Genomic DNA, 24,370 nt, shown 5'->3' on the forward strand with positions numbered 1-24,370 from the left:
CATCTGGACGTTTTCACAAACGTTTGCTCACTGATCAGGTGACTTCTTCAGTCTCAGCTGACTGCAGCTTTACAACCTTACAAACAGCACATTTACACAATGACTGAAACCAGCAGCAGCACCTGATATATATGATACTAATATAATACATATACATATATAATCCATACTAATGATGAAGGAACTGAGCTCACAGTCCATTGTTCATTCAGTGAACTAACTCAGTTTATTTTGGGCCTCAGAAATGCTCACTCTGTTTGTACATCACTGTCAGCAATAGACTCATTCTGCTGTGTGGACAGGAACACGTGTGACATCACTTCCTGTTTGTTTGTGACTGAAGAGGAAGAAGTTTACAAGGAATCATTTAGAAGAGTTTCAAACATCAACTGATTGAATCCATGAATCTGAAAACGTGTTTGTGAGTGAAAGAGACAGACATGTACAGACTGAACTATCTGTTCAACAGTCAGAGTGTTTCTGTAACAGGAGACACTCTTTACACCCCACTCAGCACAGGGACACTGAGGAACCAGGACCAAATGCAAACCCAGGATAAAGAGTTTGATTGAATGTGGTGTTGAAGGTGTGGAGGTGGATCAGAGTGTCAGAGGAGACTCTGTAGAAGGACAGAGTGCCAGCAGGACAGTCCACATACACTGCTGCTCTGTTAGAAACAGAGGAGGAGGAGGAGGAGGAGGAGGAGGAGATGGATGTTACTCTGTTATTGTGCCTGACAGACTGAGGAGCACCACTATAACACTCCAGACTCCAGGACTGATCATTGAATCCAAACCCACAGTCATAACTGTTTCCTTTCCTTCTGATGCTTTCGTAACTCACTGATATATCGACCTCTCCTCTCCACTCGACCTCCCAGTAACAGCGACCAGTCAGACCATTTCTACACAGCAGCTGTTCCCAGTAATCAAATCTGTCTGGATGATCAGGATATGACTGAACCTCCTTCACACGTGTCACCTTCCTGTTGTTGTCAGACAGTTGGAGCTTTGTGTTCACTGTGTTTGTGTCGATTGTGAGTTGACAGGAATCTGATGGAGAGAACAAACACAATCCAGCTGCAGTTATTGATCCATCATCTGTTCATTGATTGACACTTTGATGATGACTCCTGACATGATGAAGATGGTTGAATGTGTGCTGCTTTGTTTTCATGAATCCCATTAAAAACACACTTACACTTCCTCAGACCTGGTCTCAACCATCGGACTCCAGCAGGCTCCACCCTGAAAGGAGGAGGGGGGTCAGAGCAGCACAGTCAGCATGCACACATGGACATTACATGGCTCTCATACACACACTGTTACACACTGAGCTCAAAGCTCGGCTCCACTGTTTTATTCAAAGAAATCTACATTTATTTATCAGCACATTTAAAAACAGCTTGAGCCAAAGTGCTGCACAGAGTAGAGAGAAAATAGGAAACATACACAGTAATTACTATAAAGACTCGTCAGAATTGAAAGCTACAAAGTACAAATGTGTTTCCAACCGGGTTTTAAAAATGTCGAGTGTTGGTGACGACCTGATGTGAAGGGCGACTGTTCCAGAGTTTGGCTGCAGCGATCGATAAAGCTCACCTCTGTTTTTACGTCTAGTTCTGGTCAGAAGCTACTTATCTGCAGACCTGAGGGCTCGACTTGGATTATTTTGTTAAAGAGAGATAAGATGGAGCCAATCCATTCAGAGATTGAAAGACAAACAACCAGATCTGGAAGTGGATTCTACCACGTACTGGTAACCAGTGGAAAAAGCTGGAAAAAGCTGGTGATGGGTCGTCTAGCACAGACCCACCGCTGGAACCAGACAATTCATGAGGGAGAGAACTGTGACAGCGCCGTTCCTTCACTTGACCTCAGTCGCTCTCGTCTGCTCCCTCATAACACTGCTCTTTATTGAGGTTACATGAATATGCATAAGTTCATTAACATATGACGTCTTACACAGGTATGAACAAAGAGTACCAGTCTGTGCATAGTGTAGGTATGTGTGTGTGTGTGTGTGTGTGTGTGTGTGTGTGTGTGTGTGTGTGTGTGTGTGTGTGTGTGTGTTCCAGATGTGACCCTGTGACCCCAAAGCTGGTGCTAAGAGTCCAGCGGTCCCCCTAACAAAGGGCTCTTATACTTAACCAGACACAGAGTAGGTGTCCTTCTTCACCATAAATCAGTAAGAGAAGTTACGACCTCTCATGACTTTAAGGTATGTGTGCATGCCAGAGCACTCTGGAAGGCATACAGAGTCTTCACAGACTACTAAGGATCGAACCTCTATCATTATGCAATCGATTATAAAACTCATATATGAGTAAATATTTCTAAGAAAACCTTACAGCTGGTTTTAAAAGCAGAATTTATTTGTTTATTTTATTTAATTTATTTATTTGTTTCTCAAATGAGAAAAAGCTATTGATAAACACTCATAAATCTTTAGCAAACAGAGTTCTGAGCTTTTCCAGTGGGCCAAGGTCAACATTATTAGATAATGCTAATTCTTTTCCCTTGTATTATAACAATGTGAGGAGTTAATTCTAAGTATACTGCCATTAGCGGCTAATTCTAATTAGGGGTGAATAATTATTACCAGCTAATGCTAATATCGTTTTCTCTTCCCTTTTAACAATGTGAACAGCTAGTGCTAGGTAGGCTGATGCTAGCAGCTAATGCTAATTTGACGTGAATTAGCATTATATTAGTGAGGAGTAAATGCTAAGTAGACTGCCATTAGTGGCTAATGCTAATTTTAGGTGAATAGGAATTGGCATCAAATGCTAATACCATATTTTCTTGCTTTATAACAATGTGACCAGCTACTGCTAAGTAGGTTACCGTCATTAGCTAATACAAATTTCAGGTGAATTAGCATTATCCGTTAATGCCAACAATATTTTTTCTTACTTTTTAACAATATGAGTAGTTAATGTGAATACTTTTTTTCATTCAATTTTAACTTTTCCCCTGCGATGTGAAGAGTTAATGCTAAGTAGGCTGCCATTAGGGGCTAAATCTAATTAGGTGAATAATTATTAGCAGCTAATGCTAATATTGTTTTCCCTTCCCTTTTAACAATGTGAGCAGCTAATGCTAATTTGATGTGAATTAGCATTATATTAGTGAGCAGTTAATGCTAAGAAGGCTACCATTATTAACTAATGCTACTTTGACGTGAATTAGCATGCATGATGTTCTAATTATTAGCATTATGTGCTAATGCTAATATTGTTTTCCCTTACTTTTTAACAATGTGAGCGGCTAATTCTAAGTACGCTGTTGTAAATAGCTAATGCTAATTTAGTGTGAATTAGCATTATTCAATAATGCTAACACTGTTTTCTCTTACTTATTAAAAATGATAGTAACTAATACTAATACTCTTTTCCATTGGGTAACAACGATGTGAGGAGTTAATGCTAAGTAGGCTGGTTTTAGCAGCTTATTCTAATTAGGGGTGAATAATTATTAGCAGCTAATGCTAATATCGTTTTCTCTTCCCTTTTAACAAAGTGAACAGCTAGTGCTAGGTAGGCTGATGCTAGCAGCTAATGCTAATTTGACGTGAATTAGCATTATATTAATGAGGACTTAATGCTAAGTAGGCTACTATTAGCAGCTAAAGCTAATTTGAGGTGAATAAGCATTAGTAGCCAACGCTAATACCCTTTTCTCTTGTGTTATAATGATGTGAGACGTTAATGCTAAATAGGCTTCCATGAGTGACTCCCTTCCCTTGCATTATAAAGATGTGAAGAGTTTATAGCTAAGTAAGCTGCCATTAGCAGCTTATTCTAATACTGTTTTCCCTTGCTTTATACAACTTGAGCAGCTATTGCTAAGTAGGCCACTTTGCTCTGCTAAGGATTTGTGTGACCACGATGGAAACTCAAATAAGCTAATGCTGCTAAGCTAATGCTGTTTATAGGCCCTGTTAGAATCAATATTTCATTCTCATTCTGTTGTTTGAGAACAATAACAGAAAAATGTGCACTTGAGAACAAATTTATTGTGAATTCAGCTTTGAATGTAGAGTTTGTCATTATTTAAGCTTCCATTTCCAAATGTTAGCTGACACTTTATTAGGTACACTGGCATCTATCTCAGGTACACCTGTGACCTAGATGTTCCTGCAAACAGACTCCTTGGAGACCCCTACCTAAATATCCACGTACTATCCAGCTAGACTAGTGTGTCTGTCCCTGAAAATATTCCTGCATGTGTGATTGTTCATGTATCATTTGCAGGAAATAAACAGGAAGTGAGTGAAAGACACAGGAAATGTTTCCAGCTCTTCCTCCCCTATCTGACATTCTCTCCATACCTGAGAGTGTCCAGCCTCCAGCCTGGATCCTTCAGTCCAGCCGACAGCAGCTTCATTCCTGAGTTTCCTGGATCATTGTAACTCAGGTCCAGCTCTCTCAGATGGGAGGGGTTGGAGCTCAGAGCTGAGGCCAGAGAAGTACAGCCTTCCTCTGTGATCAGACAGCCTGACAGACTGCAGACACACAAAACAACAATCTAACTGTCAACAACCGTTTTCTCTTTGTCACAATAACATCTATCCATTTACATCCATTCAATGTAACTTTATTTATAAGTGACAATACCCAACAGACAACAACAGTCATCTGAAGCTGTTTAACAGTGTAAGGTAACAGCCTTCAATATTAGAGAGAAAGCCCCAACAATCAGACAATCCACTGTGAGCAGCACTTGGTGATGGTGGGAAGAAGAACTCCGTTTGACACAAAGATCCTCCCAGTGAAAACAGGCTCCAGAAGGAGCATCTACCATGACTGGTTGCAGGGTGAGGGGAAAGAGAAGAGATGAACTCAGAGAGACAAGAACAAAACACAAACTAAGGAGAGAGAAGACAAAAGTTAAGGACATGCAGTAGTGACATATACACATATACTGACACATATTTAAACTCTACATGTTACTCAGTACATTCAGTTCTGACACTCGCCAACAGTCCAACAAAGGAAACGTGGAGATCACATCAGTTTGTCATCGAAGTCTAATTATTAGTGCAACTTAACCTGTTATTATCTTGTTAACTCGTTAATTGATTAACATCAGCAATTATTTTAATCACAGTGTTTAAAATCATGATTATTGTGAAAGTGCTCACTGGCTCTGAATATAAAAGCCATGGGTCACAGGAGGGATGTTGACGAGTGCTGGCTTGAAATGGGCGTCATTATGTGTCTCAGCCAATGAGAGCATTGAGGGTGGGTCTAATACTACTGCAGTGCTCACATGACCCAGGACAGAAAGAAAGGTGCGGGGACAGAAACATGGAGACAGTTATAGATCTTTGACATGTTCATTTTAAACTGTTCCAGGAGGCAGTGTTGATACAACTAAAGTTATCTGGAAGCAAAGTTGAGTTTTTTATCACCGGAGTACTTCATGTCTGAAGTATCACTTAAATGCATTACACGCTGTTGATGGCAGCAAACAAACCACCCAAACAAACAGAGGTGGGAGGCTTGAGCAGACTACGTAGATTCAGCTGGTGGGAGGAGTCTAGATAAACCAAAGAAAGACAAGCTAACAAACGCCACAGTGAAGTGAGTAGCTGCAAACTGCAGGCTGATTAGTGTTGTTGAAGAAGTCGGTCTGAGGAACGTTCTTAGGATCAACAAATGACGGCATGTATGAGCCTCAAGACGCACCATCACAAGAAGAACACATGAGCTGTAGAAAAAGGAGAGACTACGAAAGCCACGGTGTTACAACATGAACCAGCTGTTGGTCTCTCTGGAGACTACTGGACGTAGCTGGGTAACCATGGTTACCTGGGAGTTACAGAAACGTGCAGAACATGTGATTCATGTTGCACAGCAGTGGGACATTTGAAATAAAGTCAGCACACTCAGTACAGATAGTGCATCAAATATGATGCTGCTGCCAGACGTCTGCCTTTGAACACGTCCCTGCATCGCGCACAACACCAAGGTTGCCAGTGCAATCACAGCTAACAGGGACAAAGTGCACAGCTGGAAGCCTGCAGGTATATTTAACATGATGTATTTCTCAGTGTCCTGTCTGTGTGTGAGAGACAAACAGCCTCTGTATGTGTGTGTAAATTCAGCATGAATATGTAGAGGACATGTTTGTGGATATAAGTAAATGAATGCTCTGCGTCATTTGAATCTTTGATTCTTTTTTCTGTTGCAGGTCTGGGACTGAACTTCTGGGAGGAGAAAAGTTGGTTTCATGCTCTGTGATTCTGTGTTTTGTCATCTCTCTCAGGTGATGGAGAGCTCAGATGATGACCCCGCCTACGTGGTCAAATTCAAGTCTACATTCAGATCAGACCTGGAGACACGCAAGCAAAAAGCCAATATTGTATATGTGAAAACTGCTGCTGCACTGGAGCCAGATTCAAGGAGCTCAAGTGTTTACCCAGATCTTACTGAGCTTACTGAAGGAACAGAGGGTTGTTGGAGGGAAACCTGTGGAAGCAACAACATCCGAGCCACCAGAGAAAACGTTGGCCCTGTTGGTGCTTCATCAGAGTGTGATTGTGAACAGGAGGAAGAATCAGCTGAGAACAGTGTGGTGGATACAGAGCAGAGCGCACAATCAGTACAGAGGCCTGTCCATTAGAGTGCTGCTCCAAACATGCAGCACATGTACTTGGCCACAGCTGCAACATCTGTACCTGTGAAAGCTTCTTCTCTGTTGCTGCTCATATTGTACAGAAGAAGAGAGTTTCTTTATCATCACAAAATGTCAGTGAGCTTGTTTGTCTTAGCAGCTGGCTCAGTGCAGAGGAGAAAGAAAATGTCAAGTCAGAGGAAGATAAATGCAGTTCATGTTGTCAACTCAACCTGGACTATTGAAAGAGTTTTTCTTTGTCTTGTTTCTGACTGAGATTCTCCAAAGGAAATCCAGCACAAACACACACTTCACACACTCAAAGTCCTGCACAGTAAATGAGATGATGAGCGTTTGTGCTGCTCCCTGATAACAGAACAATAGTTCTGCTGCTTCCTGTTCTGAAAACACACATTTATAAATGTTCACTTGCCACGGGTCAGTGTCTGAATGAGTCTCACAGACCTGAATGTGCTGTTGAAGCCATTTATAATTATAACGTAATTCTTTACTCGTTTGATCTGCTCCTTTCCACAAGCGACCAGACGTAGAAGGTTTTGGACTTTTAACTATATTATCTTAAGTTTTACAACTTTTCTTACTCTTAAAAACCTTGTTATGGCCATTCATGCTATACAAAGTAATTAGACATGTGTGGTATCTACAGAAATGTCAGAATCTCAGCTAAAAGTCCACAAAACCATCTCAACAACCACCAAACAGCTAAAACAGCAGGTGAACAGATTAGACAAAAAAGACGTAAATACAAATCCCCCTGATCATCTGTTTTTTTAAACATGAAGCGTAGTTTTGGACATTCATTTACTGCTGGTTCAGTGAATTTTGGTTGGACAGTGATGAAACCTGCAGTCTCAGAATCTGTGAGAAGTCTGCTTTCAGCACGCAACAGCATTGTTGTGTTGTGTGCTGTGGATTCACCTCTGCAAACTCATCACTGTTTCACCATCATGTTTCTACTTAGACAATAACAAAGGAAGCAGTTCCGAGGAACTACTTCCTGTCTTGTTAACATAAGAGTATGTTGCCCTTCAAAACACCTCCACTTCTCCTCTTATTAGGGGACTGCCTTATTATTAATCTGCTAATTCTGTCAGTTTATGAAAGAAAAATGCTTGATCTTACCTGAGAGTTTCCAGTGTACAGTGTGGACTCTTCAGTCCTTCAGACAGAAGCTTCACACCTGAATCCTTCAGGTCATTGTTACTCAGGTCCAGCTGTCTCAGATTAGAGGACTCAGAGTCGAGAACTGAGGACAGAGCATCACAGCTTCTCTCTGAGAGGTTACAGCCACTCAGTCTGGAAGAAAACAAACAAACAAATTAATTAAATCAGTCAAATGAAACATTTTTTAATGCCAGCATGCAACACAATTATTGGTTAACTAAATAGCTTCATTAAAACTCAACTCTTCTTCTATGTCAGCACTTACTCCTTGTAAGCTCCACCTGCTACACCTTCTGAGTCAGAAGACATGAAAACAAACTGTAAATCTAGTAGAAACATGATTGGAAATCTTCTCAGATCCATTTGTACATTTAGAGCCTGATACTTAAATATAGCAGCACCGACATTCACAGCAGCAAAGGGTTCTTGCTGATCTGAGCTGGCTTGGCCCTGTCTTTTTGAAGATTAAAGAAAGCGGAATCAGCTTTTCAAAACCCCACAAGGCTGCCCGCTGTGACTGAAACAATGGGACGGGTCGTGACTTCTCAAAATGGGCTCATTGAACGCAACACAGATAAGATCTTGAAGAAGCTCATGGCAGTCGTGAGTTCTCAGACTTTGCTCTTTGAGCGCAAAACTGATAACCTCTCGGAGAAGCTCGTGGCTCTCCAACGGGAGATTGAGAGACGAGTGACGGACTGTTAGATCAGCTGTGAAATTGACATGCAGTTGTTCGCACTAAAGAAAACCAGCATCATTTCATGCGGCTAACATACCGGCGCCAGCTGGGGTCTCAAGGCTGGAGCTGAACATAACAAATGTCACCCTGATAACAGACGGTGTTTAGACTGTTCCTTCCCATCCTAAGCATGCTTATCCCCTCCCTGTGCAGACGGTGGGTCGCGGGGACCAGCGCAAATGCTGCAGGCTTGGATGCGCTGTCTACACCGGTTGTCTCTCACCTTTTACCCATCCCTGTTGCTTGTCATGTGTTTCTATGGCGTATTAAGAGTTTTCATGTGCTCTGCGCTAAGGTCATTTTTTTTCTGTTCTCAAACTGATCTCCCTGTTGGAGCTCAGTCTGGGGGGAGTTCTTTTTTCTCCTCATCTTTCCTGATGTTATGCATTTTCCGCTGTTCGGTTCCGGGTCGCTGCTCTAGCGGCTGACCGGCCAGCTACCTAGCCTGACCTGTCTCCCCAATGTGATGTTTGTGTATTCTATTTATGGTTGGCAAGGTCAGTATCCTAATTGCCCCATGAAAATAAATAAAGTGTCTGAATCTGAATCTGAAACGATTACAGAAGACGACTCTGTTAAGTAAATATTACGCTCATGCTGTCAAGAAATACTAAAGGTAGGTAAAACTCTGGTTGTTGCAGCCATCCAGTATGACTTGCTTTGTACTGTTCTGCTGCAGTTTGTGACACCTGGTTGATGAGTTGTGAAGGATGATGAAACAAACACTTCACTCAATGTTTTTCTTCTGAACTGGATGTAATTTTGGCAGCCAAGAGTTTTTCACAATCTATCCCAGCTGCAAATAGGAACACAACAAATAACTAACTTTACCCACTTGGATCCTTATCATTCAAGATTGTGAAAAGATTCTCTACTCAGAATACTGGTGATTTTAGATGAGAGAGATGATTTGGAAGATGATGAAGGGGAAGAGTTTTCAGAACTTGAGGCATTTTGTCTTCACTGTATAGGACAGAGAAGACAGGAAGGGAGGGAGAAGTGAGGAGAATAACACACAGGAAATGGTCTTGGGCAGACTCAAACCAGGCCCTGGAGTCACGACTCTAACCTTCAGTACATGGGTCACCTGCTCAGCCAGGTAAGCTACAGCAGTCAGCAGTGTGTGAGTTAATTTGAAGACAATGATGACTATAAGTCAGGTAAAAAAAAAAATACTTATCATCAACCAACAAGGGGAAAACAGTGAGCTTGAATGACCAAGCTTTGACCAAGGGTGGCTCACTCCTCGGTCTTCTTGCCCAAGGAGTGAACCACCCTGCATGGCTATCAATGTGGTGCAACCAAGGCCATCATACAGTACAGGCCATCCAAGCTGATTTTTAACTTTTCGTCCCAGATACCACCTTAAAAATCATCTAGATTAGGATATGTTGGCTGATCTGAATTGTGTTCTAGATCCAATCACAACAAACAGAGAGCTGTTGTGTGTCCAAGGTGAACAGGAAGAATATATACATGCATAAAGTCAATAAAGTCAGAAGGTTTGCTTCAGACTGTGCTGCAGTTTATCATCAAAGACTGACAAACGGGTACCATGCTGCCAATAAATGGCATCAAGTCTGACTTTAGTTTACTTTTTTTTGTTCTTTTTTTTTAAAAAAATCAAGATTACATTTTATAGCAACCACAGCAGAGATGACAAGGGAAGGTGTGCTTGAGGGGATATAGCTAAAACAGCTGGTTTCAGACTGAAGATGAACTGAGGTGCTTCACCCAAGTCTGCAAGTTAAGGGAGGGACAAACATCTGCTGCAACCAGATTGGAGTGAGAGGAGAGAGCAGGCCAACAACAACAAAGAAACAACAAACACACTGTGGAAGACCGAAGCAGAGTTTAGTTTAAAGTGGAACTAAGGATGTTTCTCTGGCTGCCATGATTCACTGAGTAATTCAAATGCTTTCTTTAATGCAGGACCCACCATGCATGTAAAAGCAAGTGTTTCACCAACATTTGTCACTAAAAATAGACCTGCAGTAGAAATGTATCTAGGAGCATGCATGTGAATATAAAGTATCACAACATTAGGCACATGCAGCCTAAGTGTTTAAACAAAGACTGATAACATAACAGCAGCAGTGATGATCAGAGTTTATGGTGAATTCAGCGTCTCGAGTACACCGAGTTCTGGAGGCATCAAAGAGGTTACAGTTGTATTGGAGAAATCCCAAAACTTTAGGATACAAATTCATACAAAGACAGAAAGCCTGGTGAAATAAATGACTGACACAGTTGGATGTTAAAACTAAAGACATGAGTACAAATGTACTCACAGAGCTTTGTTGGAGGCTTTGACCACTGGCAGCAGCCTCAGAAGAGCCTCCTCTGAAGCAGAGTATTTCTTCAGGTCAAACACATCCAGATCTTTTTCTGATGACAGTAAGATGAAGACCAGAGCTGACCACTGAGCAGGAGACAGTTTATCTGTGGAGAGACATCCTGATCTCTGTTTGATCTCCCCCACTAGAGAACGATCATTCAGTTCATTCAGACAGTGGAACAGATTGATGCTTTTCTCTGCAGACAGATTCTCACTGAGCTTCTTCTTGATGTATTGGACTGTTTTCTTTTTGGTCTGTGAGCTACTTCCTGTCTGTGTCAGCAGACCTCGTAGGTGACTCTGATTGGTCTGCAGTGAAAGACCCAAGAGGAAGCGGAGGAACAAGTCCAGGTGTCCATTTGGACTCTGTAGGGCCTTGTTCACAGCACTCTGGTAGAAGTGTTTCTCTGCAGATTCTCCTGTTTCAGACTTCTGGGAGGTTGTTTGTTGTTCTTCCAGCAGATTGAGTCCAGAGTTGATGAAGGTCCGATGGACATGAAGAGCAGCCAGAAACTCCTGAACACTCAGATGGATGAAGCAGAACACCTTGTCCTGGTAAAGTCCTCTCTCCTCTTTAAAGATCTGTGTGAACACTCCTGAGTACACTGAGGCTGCTCTGATATCGATGCCACACTCTGTCAGGTCTGATTCATAGAAGATCAGGTTTCCTTTCTGCAGCTGATCAAAAGCCAGTTTTCCCAGAGACTCCATCATCTTCCTGCTCTCTGGACTCCAGTGTTGATCTGTCTCAGCTCCTCCATCATACTTGACCTTCTTCACTTTGGCCTGAACCACCAGGAAGTGGATGTACATCTCAGTCAGGGTCTTGGGCAGCTGTCCTTCCTCTCTGGTTTCCAGCACATCCTCCAGAACTGTAGCAGTGATCCAGCAGAAGACTGGGATGTGGCACATGATGTGGAGGCTTCGTGATGTCTTGATGTGGGAGATGATCCTGCTGGCCTGCTCCTCATCTCTGAATCTCTTCCTGAAGTACTCCTCCTTCTGTGAGTCAGTGAACCCTCTGACCTCTGTCACCATGCCAACACAGTCAGGAGGGATCTGATTGGCTGCTGCAGATCGTGTGGTTATCCAGAGGCGAGCAGAGGGAAGCAGTTTCCCCCTGATGAGGTTTGTCAGCAGCACATCCACTGAGGTGGACTTTCTAGGGTCAGTTAGGATTGTAGTTTTGTGGAAGTCCAGAGGAAGTCGACACTCATCCAGACCATCAAAGATGAACACAACCTGGAAGTCTTCAAAGCTGCAGATTCCTGCTTCTTTGGTTTCTGTAAAGAAGTGATGAACAAGTTCCACCAAGCTGAACTTTTCCTCTTTCAGCACATTCAGCTCTCTGAAAGTGAATGGAAATATGAACTGGATGTCCTGGTTGGCTTTGTCTTCAGCCCAGTCCAGGGTGTATTTCTGTGTTAAGACTGTTTTCCCAATGCCAGCCACTCCCTTTGTCAGCACTGTTCTGATTGGTTCATCTCTTCCAGGTGAGGCTTTAAAGATGTCTTCTTGTCTGATTGTTGTTCCTGGTCTGTGTGGTTTCCTGGATGCTGTTTCAATCTGTCTGACCTCATGTTCATCATTGACCTCTGCAGTCCCTCCCTCTGTGATGTAGAGCTCTGTGTAGATCTGATTCAGAAGGGTTGGGCTTCCTGCTTTAGCGATCCCCTCAAACACACACTGGAACTTCTTCTTCAGAGCAGATTTAAGTTTACGATGACAAACAGCAGCTGGAAGTTCTTAATAATAATAATAAAAATACAACTTTAACAATCACATTTTACAAAATGCTGATGACAATTTCTGACCCACTGAGAAATGACTGAACACACTGGTGTCACAATTCTCTCATTTATCCAGCAGCTTAAATCTTTAGATAAATCCTCTTACGTCTCTGCAGACGGTCAGCCAGCTCCTCCTGCTTCATTCTCCTCAAGATGTCCACTGTGATCTTCATAAATGCCTCTCTGCTGCTGCGTCTCCGACTCTCTAAGCATTCTGGGTAATCTGGACTCAGAACCTTCTGGATCTTCTTCAGCTCGTTCTTCACAAAAGTGATGATGTTGACCTCCAGCAGCTGGAAAAGAATATTTATGAATGAGCCAATCAGACTGAACTCATGGAGCCAAACATCAGATCCATGTTGGACACACTGACAATCCACTGGTCTACAAAGAGCAGCATGGAGATGACTGTGAACAGAACAGATGTAACAGTAGTTGTTGTACATGTACAGACCCTAAATATGGAGTCCAGCTGTGTTTGATGCTGCTGGGCAGACTGACCACTGGGAACCTCTGAGCTCTGCTGGTCCACTCTGTGGAGAAACCATGAAGGATTAGATCAACACAGGATAAAGATCCAGGAGTTTCTGCTCAAATAACTTCATCTGAATCAAGTTTGTCAAGTTTTAAACTCTCAGACTGTGAAAATATGGGTCATTTTTAGTAAGTTTATGGACGTCCTTTCAGTGGTGATGTCAGGGATGATTTTGAAGAAGCTCATTAAACTGAACCATCAGTAGATCACTGCTCCAAAACCAGAACATGATCAGAGGTCTCCCTCCACCACCAGAACACCAGCTTTACTAACGTGGTAGATCAGTGTAGTACAGAGCAATAACTGATGAGTCATTTTATCAAAATCACAGAGTGCTTCACGTCTGACCCTCTAATGTTTCTGTAGACATTTTGCATATTTAATGAATGTCTGACAGTTTTACATTCATTCTATGAATACAGTGGAAATGTTGTGTTATATTCTCCATGTTTTTTCCACCATCATAAATGCTTAAGTTCAGAAAATTAGATTCTTTTTTCACAGCTGAAAAACAACATTTATTCTCTATTGAAATCTGCATCGTCCACTCCAAAGGTCACAATCTGAAGGCAACATCTGGTTTTGTTCCCTGTGGTTAAATCTGAGCATCAGTATGGTGGGATTTATCCACTACATCCACACCACTGTGGTTCAGTGTTGTCCTGATGGAGTCTCATTAACAGCAGCCAGTATGATCCAGGCTTTAGCTGCTGGGTCTCTGTGTGACCTCTCAGACTGTTTAACAGATCAGACACAAAGAGAATCAGAGCAGTTCTGTTCTTTAAAGACAAACATGAACCCACTCAGGTCACACTTTCCCCACAGATATGAGCATCACTGTCCTCAAACAGCAAATGACCAAGTCTAACATTTGGATCTTTTCTCTTTCATTGTTTTCTTTTTAATGAATCTTTGTAACAATCTGAGGATGTTTCAGGTCATATTTATCCAGGAAACACAAACATGTAAAGGAGTCATCATAGCTCTCTGACCTCGTTGGTCCAGGTTCAGCACTGAAGATTGGAGGTTCCCCTTTGGACCAGTCACTCCTCACAGACGGACAGCTGGACCCTGCAGACTGTGACCTCTGACCTCTGCAGACACAAACATGATTGAAGCAGCTGTGATCACACAGACTGCAGATAATGCAGCTGTTTCCTGTCAGTAACAGTCCTCTTAGATTAGAATTCAGCTTTTTACAGGAAAACTGGACAAAACTGATTTTTGTTACAAACTCATTTTCATTTCCTCTCAGCTCACAAACACAGTCAGACAATCAATCAGAATCAACACTGATTATAATGTCAGTGCAGAATTATTTCTGTAACTCAGTGAGTTCAGCTCTCTGACCTCGTTGGTCCAGGTTCACCACTGAAGTTTGGAATGTCGCCTTTGGACCGGTCACTCCTCACAGACAGACAGCTGGACCCTGCAGACTGTGACCTCTGACCTCTGCAGACACAAACATGATTGAAGCAGCTGTGATCACACAGACTGCAGATAATGCAGCTGTTTCCTGTCAGTAACAGTCCTCTTAGATTAGAATTCAGCTTTTTACAGGAAAACTGGACAAAACTGATTTTTGTTACAAACTCATTTTCATTTCCTCTCAGCTCACAAACACAGTCAGACAATCAATCAGAATCAACACTGATTATAATGTCAGTGCAGAATTATTTCTGTAACTCAGTGAGTTCAGCTCTCTGACCTCGTTGGTCCAGGTTCACCACTGAAGTTTGGAATGTCGCCTTTGGACCGGTCACTCCTCACAGACAGACAGCTGGACCCTGCAGACTGTGACCTCTGACCTCTGCAGACACAAACATGATTGAAGCAGCTGTGATCACACAGACTGCAGATAATGCAGCTGTTTCCTGTCAGTAACAGTCCTCTTAGATTAGAGTTCAGCTTTTTACAGGAAAACTGGACAAAACTGATTTTTGTTACAAACTCATTTTCATTTCCTCTCAGCTCACAAACACAGTCAGACAATCAACCAGAATCAACACTGATTATAATGTCAGTGCAGAATTATTTCTGTAACTCAGTGAGTTCAGCTCTCTGACCTCGTTGGTCCAGGTTCACCACTGAAGTCTGGATTTCGTTCTTTGGACCCGTCACTCCTCACAGACGGACAGCTGGACCCTGCAGACTCTGCTCTGTCCTCCTCTTCCTCCATCATCATCTTCAGTCAGTCTGAGAGGTAAACCACAAACACTCAGTGAGTTCACATTAACAGAAGTAACTGAGTTACAGTCTCTGACCTGTCATGTAACCTAGAAACCAGGTCAATATGTCTGTAGGTTCAGTCATCCAGGTCATGTGATCTAAGGAGCTTGGAGAGAAAAGAGACGTCTTTAAGTTTCCTAAAGACGTTTCATCTGAGAAGCTTCTTCAGTTCTAAAACAAAAATGGTGATGAGTCCCAGATATTTAAACCTGAGAGGGAAAGAGACTTCTTCTTCTTTAAGTTTCTTGAAGACGTTTCATCCAAGAAGCTTCTTCAGCTCTAAAACCAAACGGTGAAGAGTCCCAGATATTTAAACCTGAGACGGAAAGAGACGCTCACCATTGATCGTGTGATGAGTCACATGATCAATAGTTGGTCAACAATATAAACACTTATTTCAAGGAGGAAACAGAGCCTGTTCACCAGGAGCACAGGCACCTGGGGCACAGACATCTGGAGCACAAACATCTGGAGCACAGACACCTGGAGCACAGACACCTGGAGCACAGACATCTGGAGCACAGACACCTGGAGCACAGACATCTGGAGCACAGACACCTGGAGCACAGACACCTGGAGCACAAACATCTGGAACACAGACATCTGGAACACAGACATCTGGAGCACAGACATCTGGAGCACAGACACCTGGAGCACAAACATCTGGAGCACAAACATCTGGAACACAGACATCTGGAACACAGACATCTGGAGCACAAACATCTGGAGCACAGGCACCTGGGGCACAGACATCTGGAGCACAAACATCTGGAGCACAGGCACCTGGGGCACAGACATCTGGAGCACAAACATCTGGAGCACAGACATCTGGAGCACAGACACCTGGAGCACAGACATCTGGAGCACAAACATCTGGAACACAGACATCTGGAACACAGACATCTGGAGCACAGACATCTGGAGCACAGACACCTGGAGCACAAACATCTGGAGCACAAACATCTGGAGCACAAACATCTGGAACACAGACATCTGGAACACAGACATCTGGAGCACAGACATCTGGAGCACAGACACCTGGAGCACAAACATCTGGAACACAGACATCTGGAACACAGACATCTGGAGCACAGACATCTGGAGCACAGACACCTGGAGCACAGACACCTGGAGCACAGACACCTGGAGCACAAACATCTGGAACACAGACATCTGGAACACAGACATCTGGAACACAGACATCTGGAGCACAGACATCTGGAGCACAGACACCTGGAGCACAGACACCTGGAGCACAGACATCTGGAGCAGCATGTCGATGCTGTTGGTTGAGATCCTGAAGACTGAAGTCCAGGCAGCTCCAGCAATGATCCACTGATGTGTTTTTATTCCATGTATAAATGTTTTTATTGACAGAGATGACGTTTGTGTGTCAGTGATGCAGTGACTGTTGTTGTTAACTGTACAGGCTGGTTAGACTCTATGAAACAGATCATACAGACTATTAAAGGTCATGAATGAGACAAAGGCAGGGAGGCGTCCTTTACAGCTAAACAGCAGACTGAGAGAACAGCCAGCACCTCTACATTTATCACATTATACAGCACATGTATGATACTGACAGGGATGATAAGAATTTAGTGATTCTGATTCCATCATTGATATTACTTATTGATTCTCAGTAGCTCTGCTTTGACAGTCACCACCATCACTGAGCAGCATATCAAAGACATTTGTGCACATTAACTGCATGTTGTGGGTCAAATGTTTGTGCATGTTGGAGGCATTTCCTCTTTGTTGTGATCAGTGTTGGGTCATTACTCAAAAAAGTTATTATTACACATATTACACAAAACACTTTAATTAAAAGTAATGGACTACGTTACTTCATTACTCCTCATAACATTACTTTGATGTTACTGTGTAAAATGAACAAATGAGCATGTAACAATCTAAAGCTGAGGTACAGCCCCACACACCAACACAGATCCTGATGAGGTCACGTGATGTTTCTCTGAGTGTTTATGAACACAAATCAAAGATGAAACAGCACAAAGACACTTCAAAGTGATTCTACTGTAGAAACATGAACAGGTAGAAACCTGCAGCCTGACTGCTCATCACTTTGTTACCTGTTCAAGTTCAGCAGCAGCAGCTCACTTTATCACGGTGCTGGTCTGGGGTCAGTGTTTACTCAGCTTTAACGTCACTCTAGGTTCTTGGTCAGCTTAGCGTCAGCTTAGCGTCAGCTTAGCGTCAGCTTAGCGTCAGCTTAGCGTCAGCTTAGCGTCAGCTTAGCGTCAGCTTAGCGTCAGCTTAGCGTCAGCTTAGCGTCAGCTTAGCGTCAGCTTAGCGTCAGCTTAGCGTCAGCATGCTATGTGGCTAGCTTAGCATCAGAGCTCTGCAGGTGTCTCGTGTGTAAATATTAATCACAGTGACAGTAAAGGAGGTAAAAGGCTGTGATGTCATCACGTACGCTGCGTCCTCTGTGGGCTCTGAGTGAACTCACAAAGTACAAACTACAAGTACACAAACACGAACGTAGCTCAGAGTGGCGGACACACTCGGCCTCGTTGGTCCAGCTGTGAGTCCGTTACCGTGAACTATGGAGCGGCAGATTTGTGCTGAACTAAGCTGCACACAGCTGATGTTAGCCAGGAAAACATTACACACTGACTTTAATGGAGAGACCGGAAATACAAACACACACAGTTTGTTGTGTGAAGAAATCAAACATGAGCTGAACAAACAGTAAAGTTCCTAAAGACAAACTGTTAAAGGAGGAAACAAAGCAAACTTACAGTTTCTTCACACACCAACAACAAGCTCCACTCCACACCTGGACACTAAACACGGACACACAGGTGAGCTGCTTCCTGGAAGGAGGCGGGGCTCCACCTGAAACTCAGCACAGGTGGGAGGGGCTCAGCTCTGTGTGTGCTGATGTGTTAACTTTAAAAATCTGCGTCTGACTGCTCAGACTGAGTCAGAGTAAAGTTCACATGCTGACGTGTGGAGACATGAAACCTTGTTGTAGCTGCAGGTGTGAACACACTGATCCCAGATCAGCTCTGCTGTATTTGTAACATGAACATTTCTGCTGCAAAGCTTCAAATGTTCAGCATGTTTCTCTGTTTCCAGTCTATAGATCCAGTCACACTTTCTACCTTCACCTGTGCAGGAAAGACTGAGAGCAGAGCTGAAACCAAGCGTCCAATCAGTGAGCAGCATCAACACCTGAGCTTCATTCAGACTCTGTTATGTTATCATTGAAGATGTTGTGTGAATGAAATGATGTAAATATCCAAACAACTTCTTGTATGAAGCAGTCACTGATACACTACTGTGTCGCTGACACACACTGTGCGAGGTCACTTCCTGTGTTTGCTCTTAGAAACATGGCTGTACAGTGTTGTATGTGAGCAGCACACAGCCATACGTCAGCACATCTTCTACATTTACACAGTCAGGCTGTATTAGCAGAACAAAGAAACGCTGTGGATGCTCCTCATTTGAACAAATGTCACTCTGATCCAAAACAAACAGGAAAATGCATCAATACAGAAGATGACAGAGCCAATCAGAAATGTGCATATTACTGCTCAGAGCTGCAGCTTCACTCAACAACTTGTCATATCCAGATTGTTGACACGAGTGATGAAAGGTGTGCTTGTGTTCTCAGAGCTCTGCTTTTTAAACTGGAGCTTATTCCTTCTTCTGATTGGTCGATCTGTGAGCGACTTCCACAACAATGAAATACAGTCAGACTGAGATCCACCACAACTCACAGCTCATCTTTACTACAATCATGTTTTTCAGTCCCATCAGGAAAAGTTTGGGATCCAATAAGATCCACTTAGAGTGGATGTTTCCACTCAGTGTTCCCACATCTTCCAAAGCCGTGGAATTTCCCGACACTGCCACAGACAATGAAATAATGTTCCTTTATCTTGTGAACACTTTCCACAGTTCTCAGGTATATTTGATTCTATGTATTCATCCCAGTGCTGTCACATAAATCCTCATTAACCATCTGTGCTGGATTCATCTGAGATGTGCATAAATGTAGTGCGAGCACTTTTCCAAACACTTTCTGATGTTTCACTTTCACAATCTTCCTTCTCGTCCCTCGACTGTTCTGATGAGAACAGCGTCAGTGTGTGATCAAACTTTGAGACGATACCTTTACTGAAACCATGTGAGTTTAGTGTTTCTTCCAGAGCAGAAAGGAGGTTTGGAAAGATGACATATTCTGGTTCACAGACATAAAACTTCTGAGCTCAGCAAGTTCTTCATTCAGGATCTGGTTTCTAAACTCCAGGATCATCCAGAGCAGCAGTTTAGTTTGCAGGTTCACTTTATCTCCTGTATATTTAACTTCAGCTGTGCTCTCAGACCGACCGTGGACCCAGCAGAACTGGGTTCAGATCTCTGGGGCCACTTACATCACCTTCATGTCCCGGGTCCATGAGAGCTCTTCAACACCACCTGGTGTTGAACTCTACAGGACCAGTGACTGTAGTACAGAACCATCACTGTGTGAGGACACAAACCAGTATGTTTGATGGTGAGGACCCAGTAAACGATCTAAATACTGCAGATTTAAGATAAGATAAGATGACCTTTATTAGTCCCACAGGTGGGAAATTTGTTCAAAAAGATAAGAAAGAAACTCAGAATGAGCAGAGCTGCTGTAACAGGCTGCCGCACACGCCGCAAGTAAAGAGGCTGATGCTAAATGATGAGGTCACTAAACAGGAAGTACAGAAAGATTTAACTGTGTGTCACATGATGATGTCACAGTCTCTCTGTCTACCCTGTGGGAGGGGCCTAAAGTAGGCATGAGCATTACAGCCATTTCCTCCAGACTGAGAAAACAAAGCTGAAGCAGAGAAACTAGAGACAGAGCAGCAGCAGCCACACAGACAGGAGGCGTCTGCATCAGTGACTCTTTGACATTATGTCCACATCAAAGCAGACACACACTGGGACAACACACAGGAAGATGATGGACGAGGTGGGAGGCGGAGCTAGTCTCCAGTTTCACCAATCACAATCCATCAGGACTGTTCGTCAAATGAAACGCTCGCGTCGTAACGAGACGTCGACACGCCCAAACGCCATCACAGACACGTCTCTGCTCGCTGTCAGAAGACGAGGACGATGAAACAGGAAGGATTGAACTCTTCTGTGACATCAACGCCAGCAGAGGCTGAAACACGTCCTGACCTTGAACATCACAGATCCCCACGGGCACACTCCCATCTCACACATCACATCCTGTAAGAGGAGGAGAGCGCCGGGGTCGTGCTCAGGAGATATGAAGTTCAGTTAGAGCAAAGAGCATAAAGCAGCATGTAAACAAAGTGCACAGGGTTCATTCATGTTTGCAGGGCGCCCATCACTGCGCCGCCACAGCTGGAAGTGTGTGCGAGTGTTCAGTCACCCTGCAGGGATCTGTGATTACTCTCAGAGAAAACCAATCATGATACAGACACTTTTCTTTCTCCCTGCTGGAGGTTGGCTGGACTTCTTTACTGTCCAACAGCTGAGCTGGACAGAAACAATCCCAGGTTTCCCTGACTGAAGGTCACCATGCTCACCTCAGCGTGGGAGGAGTTTCAGGCCTTCAGACAGACGGCTGCAGGTCAGTGCTGCACCGACGTTGTTGGGTCCTGAGTCATGGGGACAGCAAACGACTTGTCAAAGCATCTGCAGGAGAAGAAAGCTGAACTTTATTAAGCAGCAAAAGGACATCAAAGCACTAGATGTGAGTAAAGAGCTGCTCCTCGGCCCCATCATCGTGTGCTCGCTGCAGCTTCTACATCAGGTTCTAGTGGACAACCATGAACCTGAACTCAACACCTGAAACTGTCCAGCAGCTCTTTGTGTCTCCACGTCTCTGCTGGATGGACTCACCCACTGAAGCCAGGACTCAGTGTGGAGCTGGGTGTGGAAAACGTCCTGTATCACCATCACATGACACAGAGGGTCCACAGAGGGTGTCACGGGTAAGCTCACGGTCACTGGGAGGCTGAGTGTGGAGTCAGTGTTGCTGTGGTTTGTGTGTGTGTGGAGATGAAACACACCAGTGTGTCCTGTCACATCTGTTTGACCTCTGTCACAGTGAGCTGACCTCTGCTCCTCCTGCGTCTCTCACTGGACTAACTTTGTTAGCTGGACAACGATCGTGTCCACAAAATGTTTCCTTACAAGGTGAACGACGTTTCATTTAAACTGAATCTTGGATTTTATTGTGAAAAACCTCCTTCAAACATGTCCGAGCGTTACAGAGTCTGTGGATTTTCCCACAGACGTTGCTCCTGTGCTTCCACAGCTGTCACACAGACACATTACCGACTTCATGGCCAACGAAAGCTGCCAGATTTGTACTTTTCCACATCCTTAAATGTGTTTTCAAATTAAAAGCAGCACTTCCTGTTTCCATGGAGGAAATGTAAACCACGTGGAAGCTTTAAACATTAATGTGTTTTCAAATTAAAAGCAGCACTTCCTGTTTCCATGGAGGAAATGTAAACCACGTGGAAGCTTTAAACATTAATGTGTTTTCAAATTAAAAGCAGCACTTCCTGTTTCCATGGAGGAAATGTAAACCACGTGGAAGCTTTAAACATTAATGTGTTTTCAAATTAAAAGCAGCACTTCCTGTTTCCATGGAGGAAATGTAAACCACGTGGGAGCTTTAAACATTGATGTGTTTTCAAATTAAAAGCAGCACTTCCTGTTTCCATGGAGGAAATGTAAACCACGTGGAAGCTTTAACCATTAATGTGTTTTCAAATTAAAAGCAGCACTTCCTGTTTCCATGGAGGAAATGTAAACCACGTGGGAGCTTTAAACATTAATGTGTTTTCAAATTAAAAGCAGCACTTCCTGTTTCCATGGAGGAAATGTAAACCACGTGGAAGCTTTAAACATTAATGTGTTTTCAAATTAAAAGCAGCACTTCCTGTTTCCATGGAGGAAATGTAAACCACGTGGGAGCTTTAAACATTAATGTGTTTTCAAATTAAAAGCAGAACTTCCTGTTTCTATGGAGGAAATGTAAACCACGTAGAAGCTTTAAACATTAATGTGTTTTCAAATTAAAAGCAGCACTTCCTGTTTCCATGGAGGAAATGTAAACCACATGGAAGCTTTAAACGTTAATGTGTTTTCAAATTAAAAGCAGCACTTCCTGTTTCCATGGAGGAAATGTAAACCACGTGGAAGCTTTAAACGTTAATGTGTTTTCAAATTAAAAGCAGCACTTCCTGTTTCCATGGAGGAAATGTAAACCACGTGGGAGCTTTAAACATTAATGTGATGCTGTTGACGTCTCATTTTCAGACAAATAGAAGAAAGGAAGTGTGAGGTCTGAGGTCTGGTCCTTCTAATAAAGATGCATTTCCTCCAGTATAGCCATGAACTCGTGGGGCTGAATGATCACATGTTATCACAGTGATCATGAGTGTCAGGGTGAATTGTTTAATATTGTCATTCTTATGTTTGCCATTTGTACATAGGTTTAAAGAATCCTTTCTGTCTTCCCCTCCCCAGATCCTTAAGATTCTGGGAGGGGGGCAGTAGTGTTTCTGATCACAGGAACACCCTCTGTGAAGGTCTGTTTGATGTGGTAAACTTCCTCCCCTTTGTAGGGCTTCATTGTGTTATCTAGGGTGAGGGGAGATTGCCCTCTTCATGACCAAGGATGTTCCTGTGCTTTTATGTTATATGACCCTTTGATCAGCAGCGTGCCACACACACACACACACACACACACACACACACGCACACACACACACACATTCTCACATAACACACACACAGTGCCTTGTCTTTGTAACCAAGGGGGGTTACGTGGGGAAGGTACGTGTTGTAAACTATTGTTTATTGTGTGAACGTTGTCAATAAAAGGGAGCAAGAGGGGCCAGTCGAGGAGGTCATTTTGTGATGAACTAAGATACCGACAGGCCTCCCTTGCAAGTAAAAAGATCGATCGCTGTTGCCTTGTCTTTCTTTCATGGGAATAAGTTCTGGGATCAGCGGGGTCTGATTTAGACCCAACATTATTTGGTCCTTCGGAGCCGGAGCCCAAGAATTTTTGCCGTACACTGAGGAGAGAGAGGACACGCCGCAGAATGTCGACAGCCAGGCCGTAGGATGCCTGATAAAGCCTGAAGTGTTAAAGTCGCGACCAGGCCGGCGAGATAGCGTTTTAACTCCCCTCGTGGACGGCGACTGACGGGATCCTGGACTCTCCTGTGAACGAAACGCAACACAACAGTAAGCAAACAGAGAGCGTCTCTGTAACCGTGTGAATGAATGTGGAATTTTAGATAGGAATGCGTCACTGAGACTGCGCGGGTTTCACGCGAGTCCAGGGGAGCGCTGGTTGCGCGGTTGCACGCGAACCTAAAACAATAGAGAGCGGCTACGTGACCGTGCTGATTCTCGCAGGTACGTGAGCGCGCCAGCTGTGCGAGAAGGTCGCAGGCTATTAAAGAAATAGACGGCTCCGTAGCTGCGCGGTTTCACGCGGGCACGGGAGTGCGTTGGACTGTGCGTTTTGGACTCAGGTCCATGAGAGCTGTGCGTGTAGACGCAAGCTGCCTGGTTTCTCCGCCGAAAGGAGGATAGAGCTCTATAAAAAGGACTCCGCAGATAAGTGCGTTGAGTGTATGGTTTCTCCACCAATATATAAGGAGGATAGAGCTCTATAAAATAAAAGGGACTCCGCAGATAAGTGCGTTGAGTGTATGGTTTCTCCACCAATATATAAGGAGGAAAGAGCTCTATAAAATAAAAGGGACTCCGCAGATAAGTGCGTTGAGTGTATGGTTTCTCCACCAATATATAAGGAGGAAAGAGCTCGCCGCGGTATAGAGAGTTTAAGATTATAGGCCTTAAAAAGTGTGTGAATGAACGTATGCGTGTGTGATTGCCAGTAGGTGTACGCAGCCACACAGAAGG

At 43.5% G+C, this 24,370-nt stretch overlaps 2 protein-coding genes across 2 annotated transcripts; both read right to left on the minus strand.

Moving 5' to 3' along the window:
* Positions 1-238: 238 nt before the first annotated feature.
* Positions 239-11,596, minus strand: LOC148105942 (NLR family CARD domain-containing protein 3-like). Its single transcript, XM_087838010.1, has 5 exons — positions 10,836-11,596; positions 7,764-7,937; positions 4,333-4,506; positions 1,201-1,247; positions 239-1,052 (listed from the first exon to the last, which is right to left on the minus strand). The coding sequence occupies exons 1-5, from the start codon at positions 11,594-11,596 to the stop codon at positions 511-513; spliced, it is 1,698 nt and encodes a 565-aa protein (XP_087694136.1). The 3' UTR covers positions 239-510.
* Positions 11,597-16,234, minus strand: LOC148105943 (protein NLRC3-like; the record flags this gene model as incomplete). Its single annotated transcript, XM_087838422.1, has 2 exons — positions 16,158-16,234; positions 11,597-12,419 (listed from the first exon to the last, which is right to left on the minus strand). Coding segments are annotated over exons 1-2 (900 nt in total), but the record flags the coding sequence as incomplete, so codon positions are not given.
* Between the last annotated feature and the right edge of the window lie 8,136 nt (positions 16,235-24,370).

The sequence above is a fragment of the Neolamprologus brichardi genome, chromosome 3 (genome assembly GCF_056152115.1).
Source record: "Neolamprologus brichardi isolate AB-2024 chromosome 3, ASM5615211v1, whole genome shotgun sequence".
In the NCBI taxonomy this organism is placed as follows: Eukaryota; Metazoa; Chordata; class Actinopteri; order Cichliformes; family Cichlidae; genus Neolamprologus; species Neolamprologus brichardi.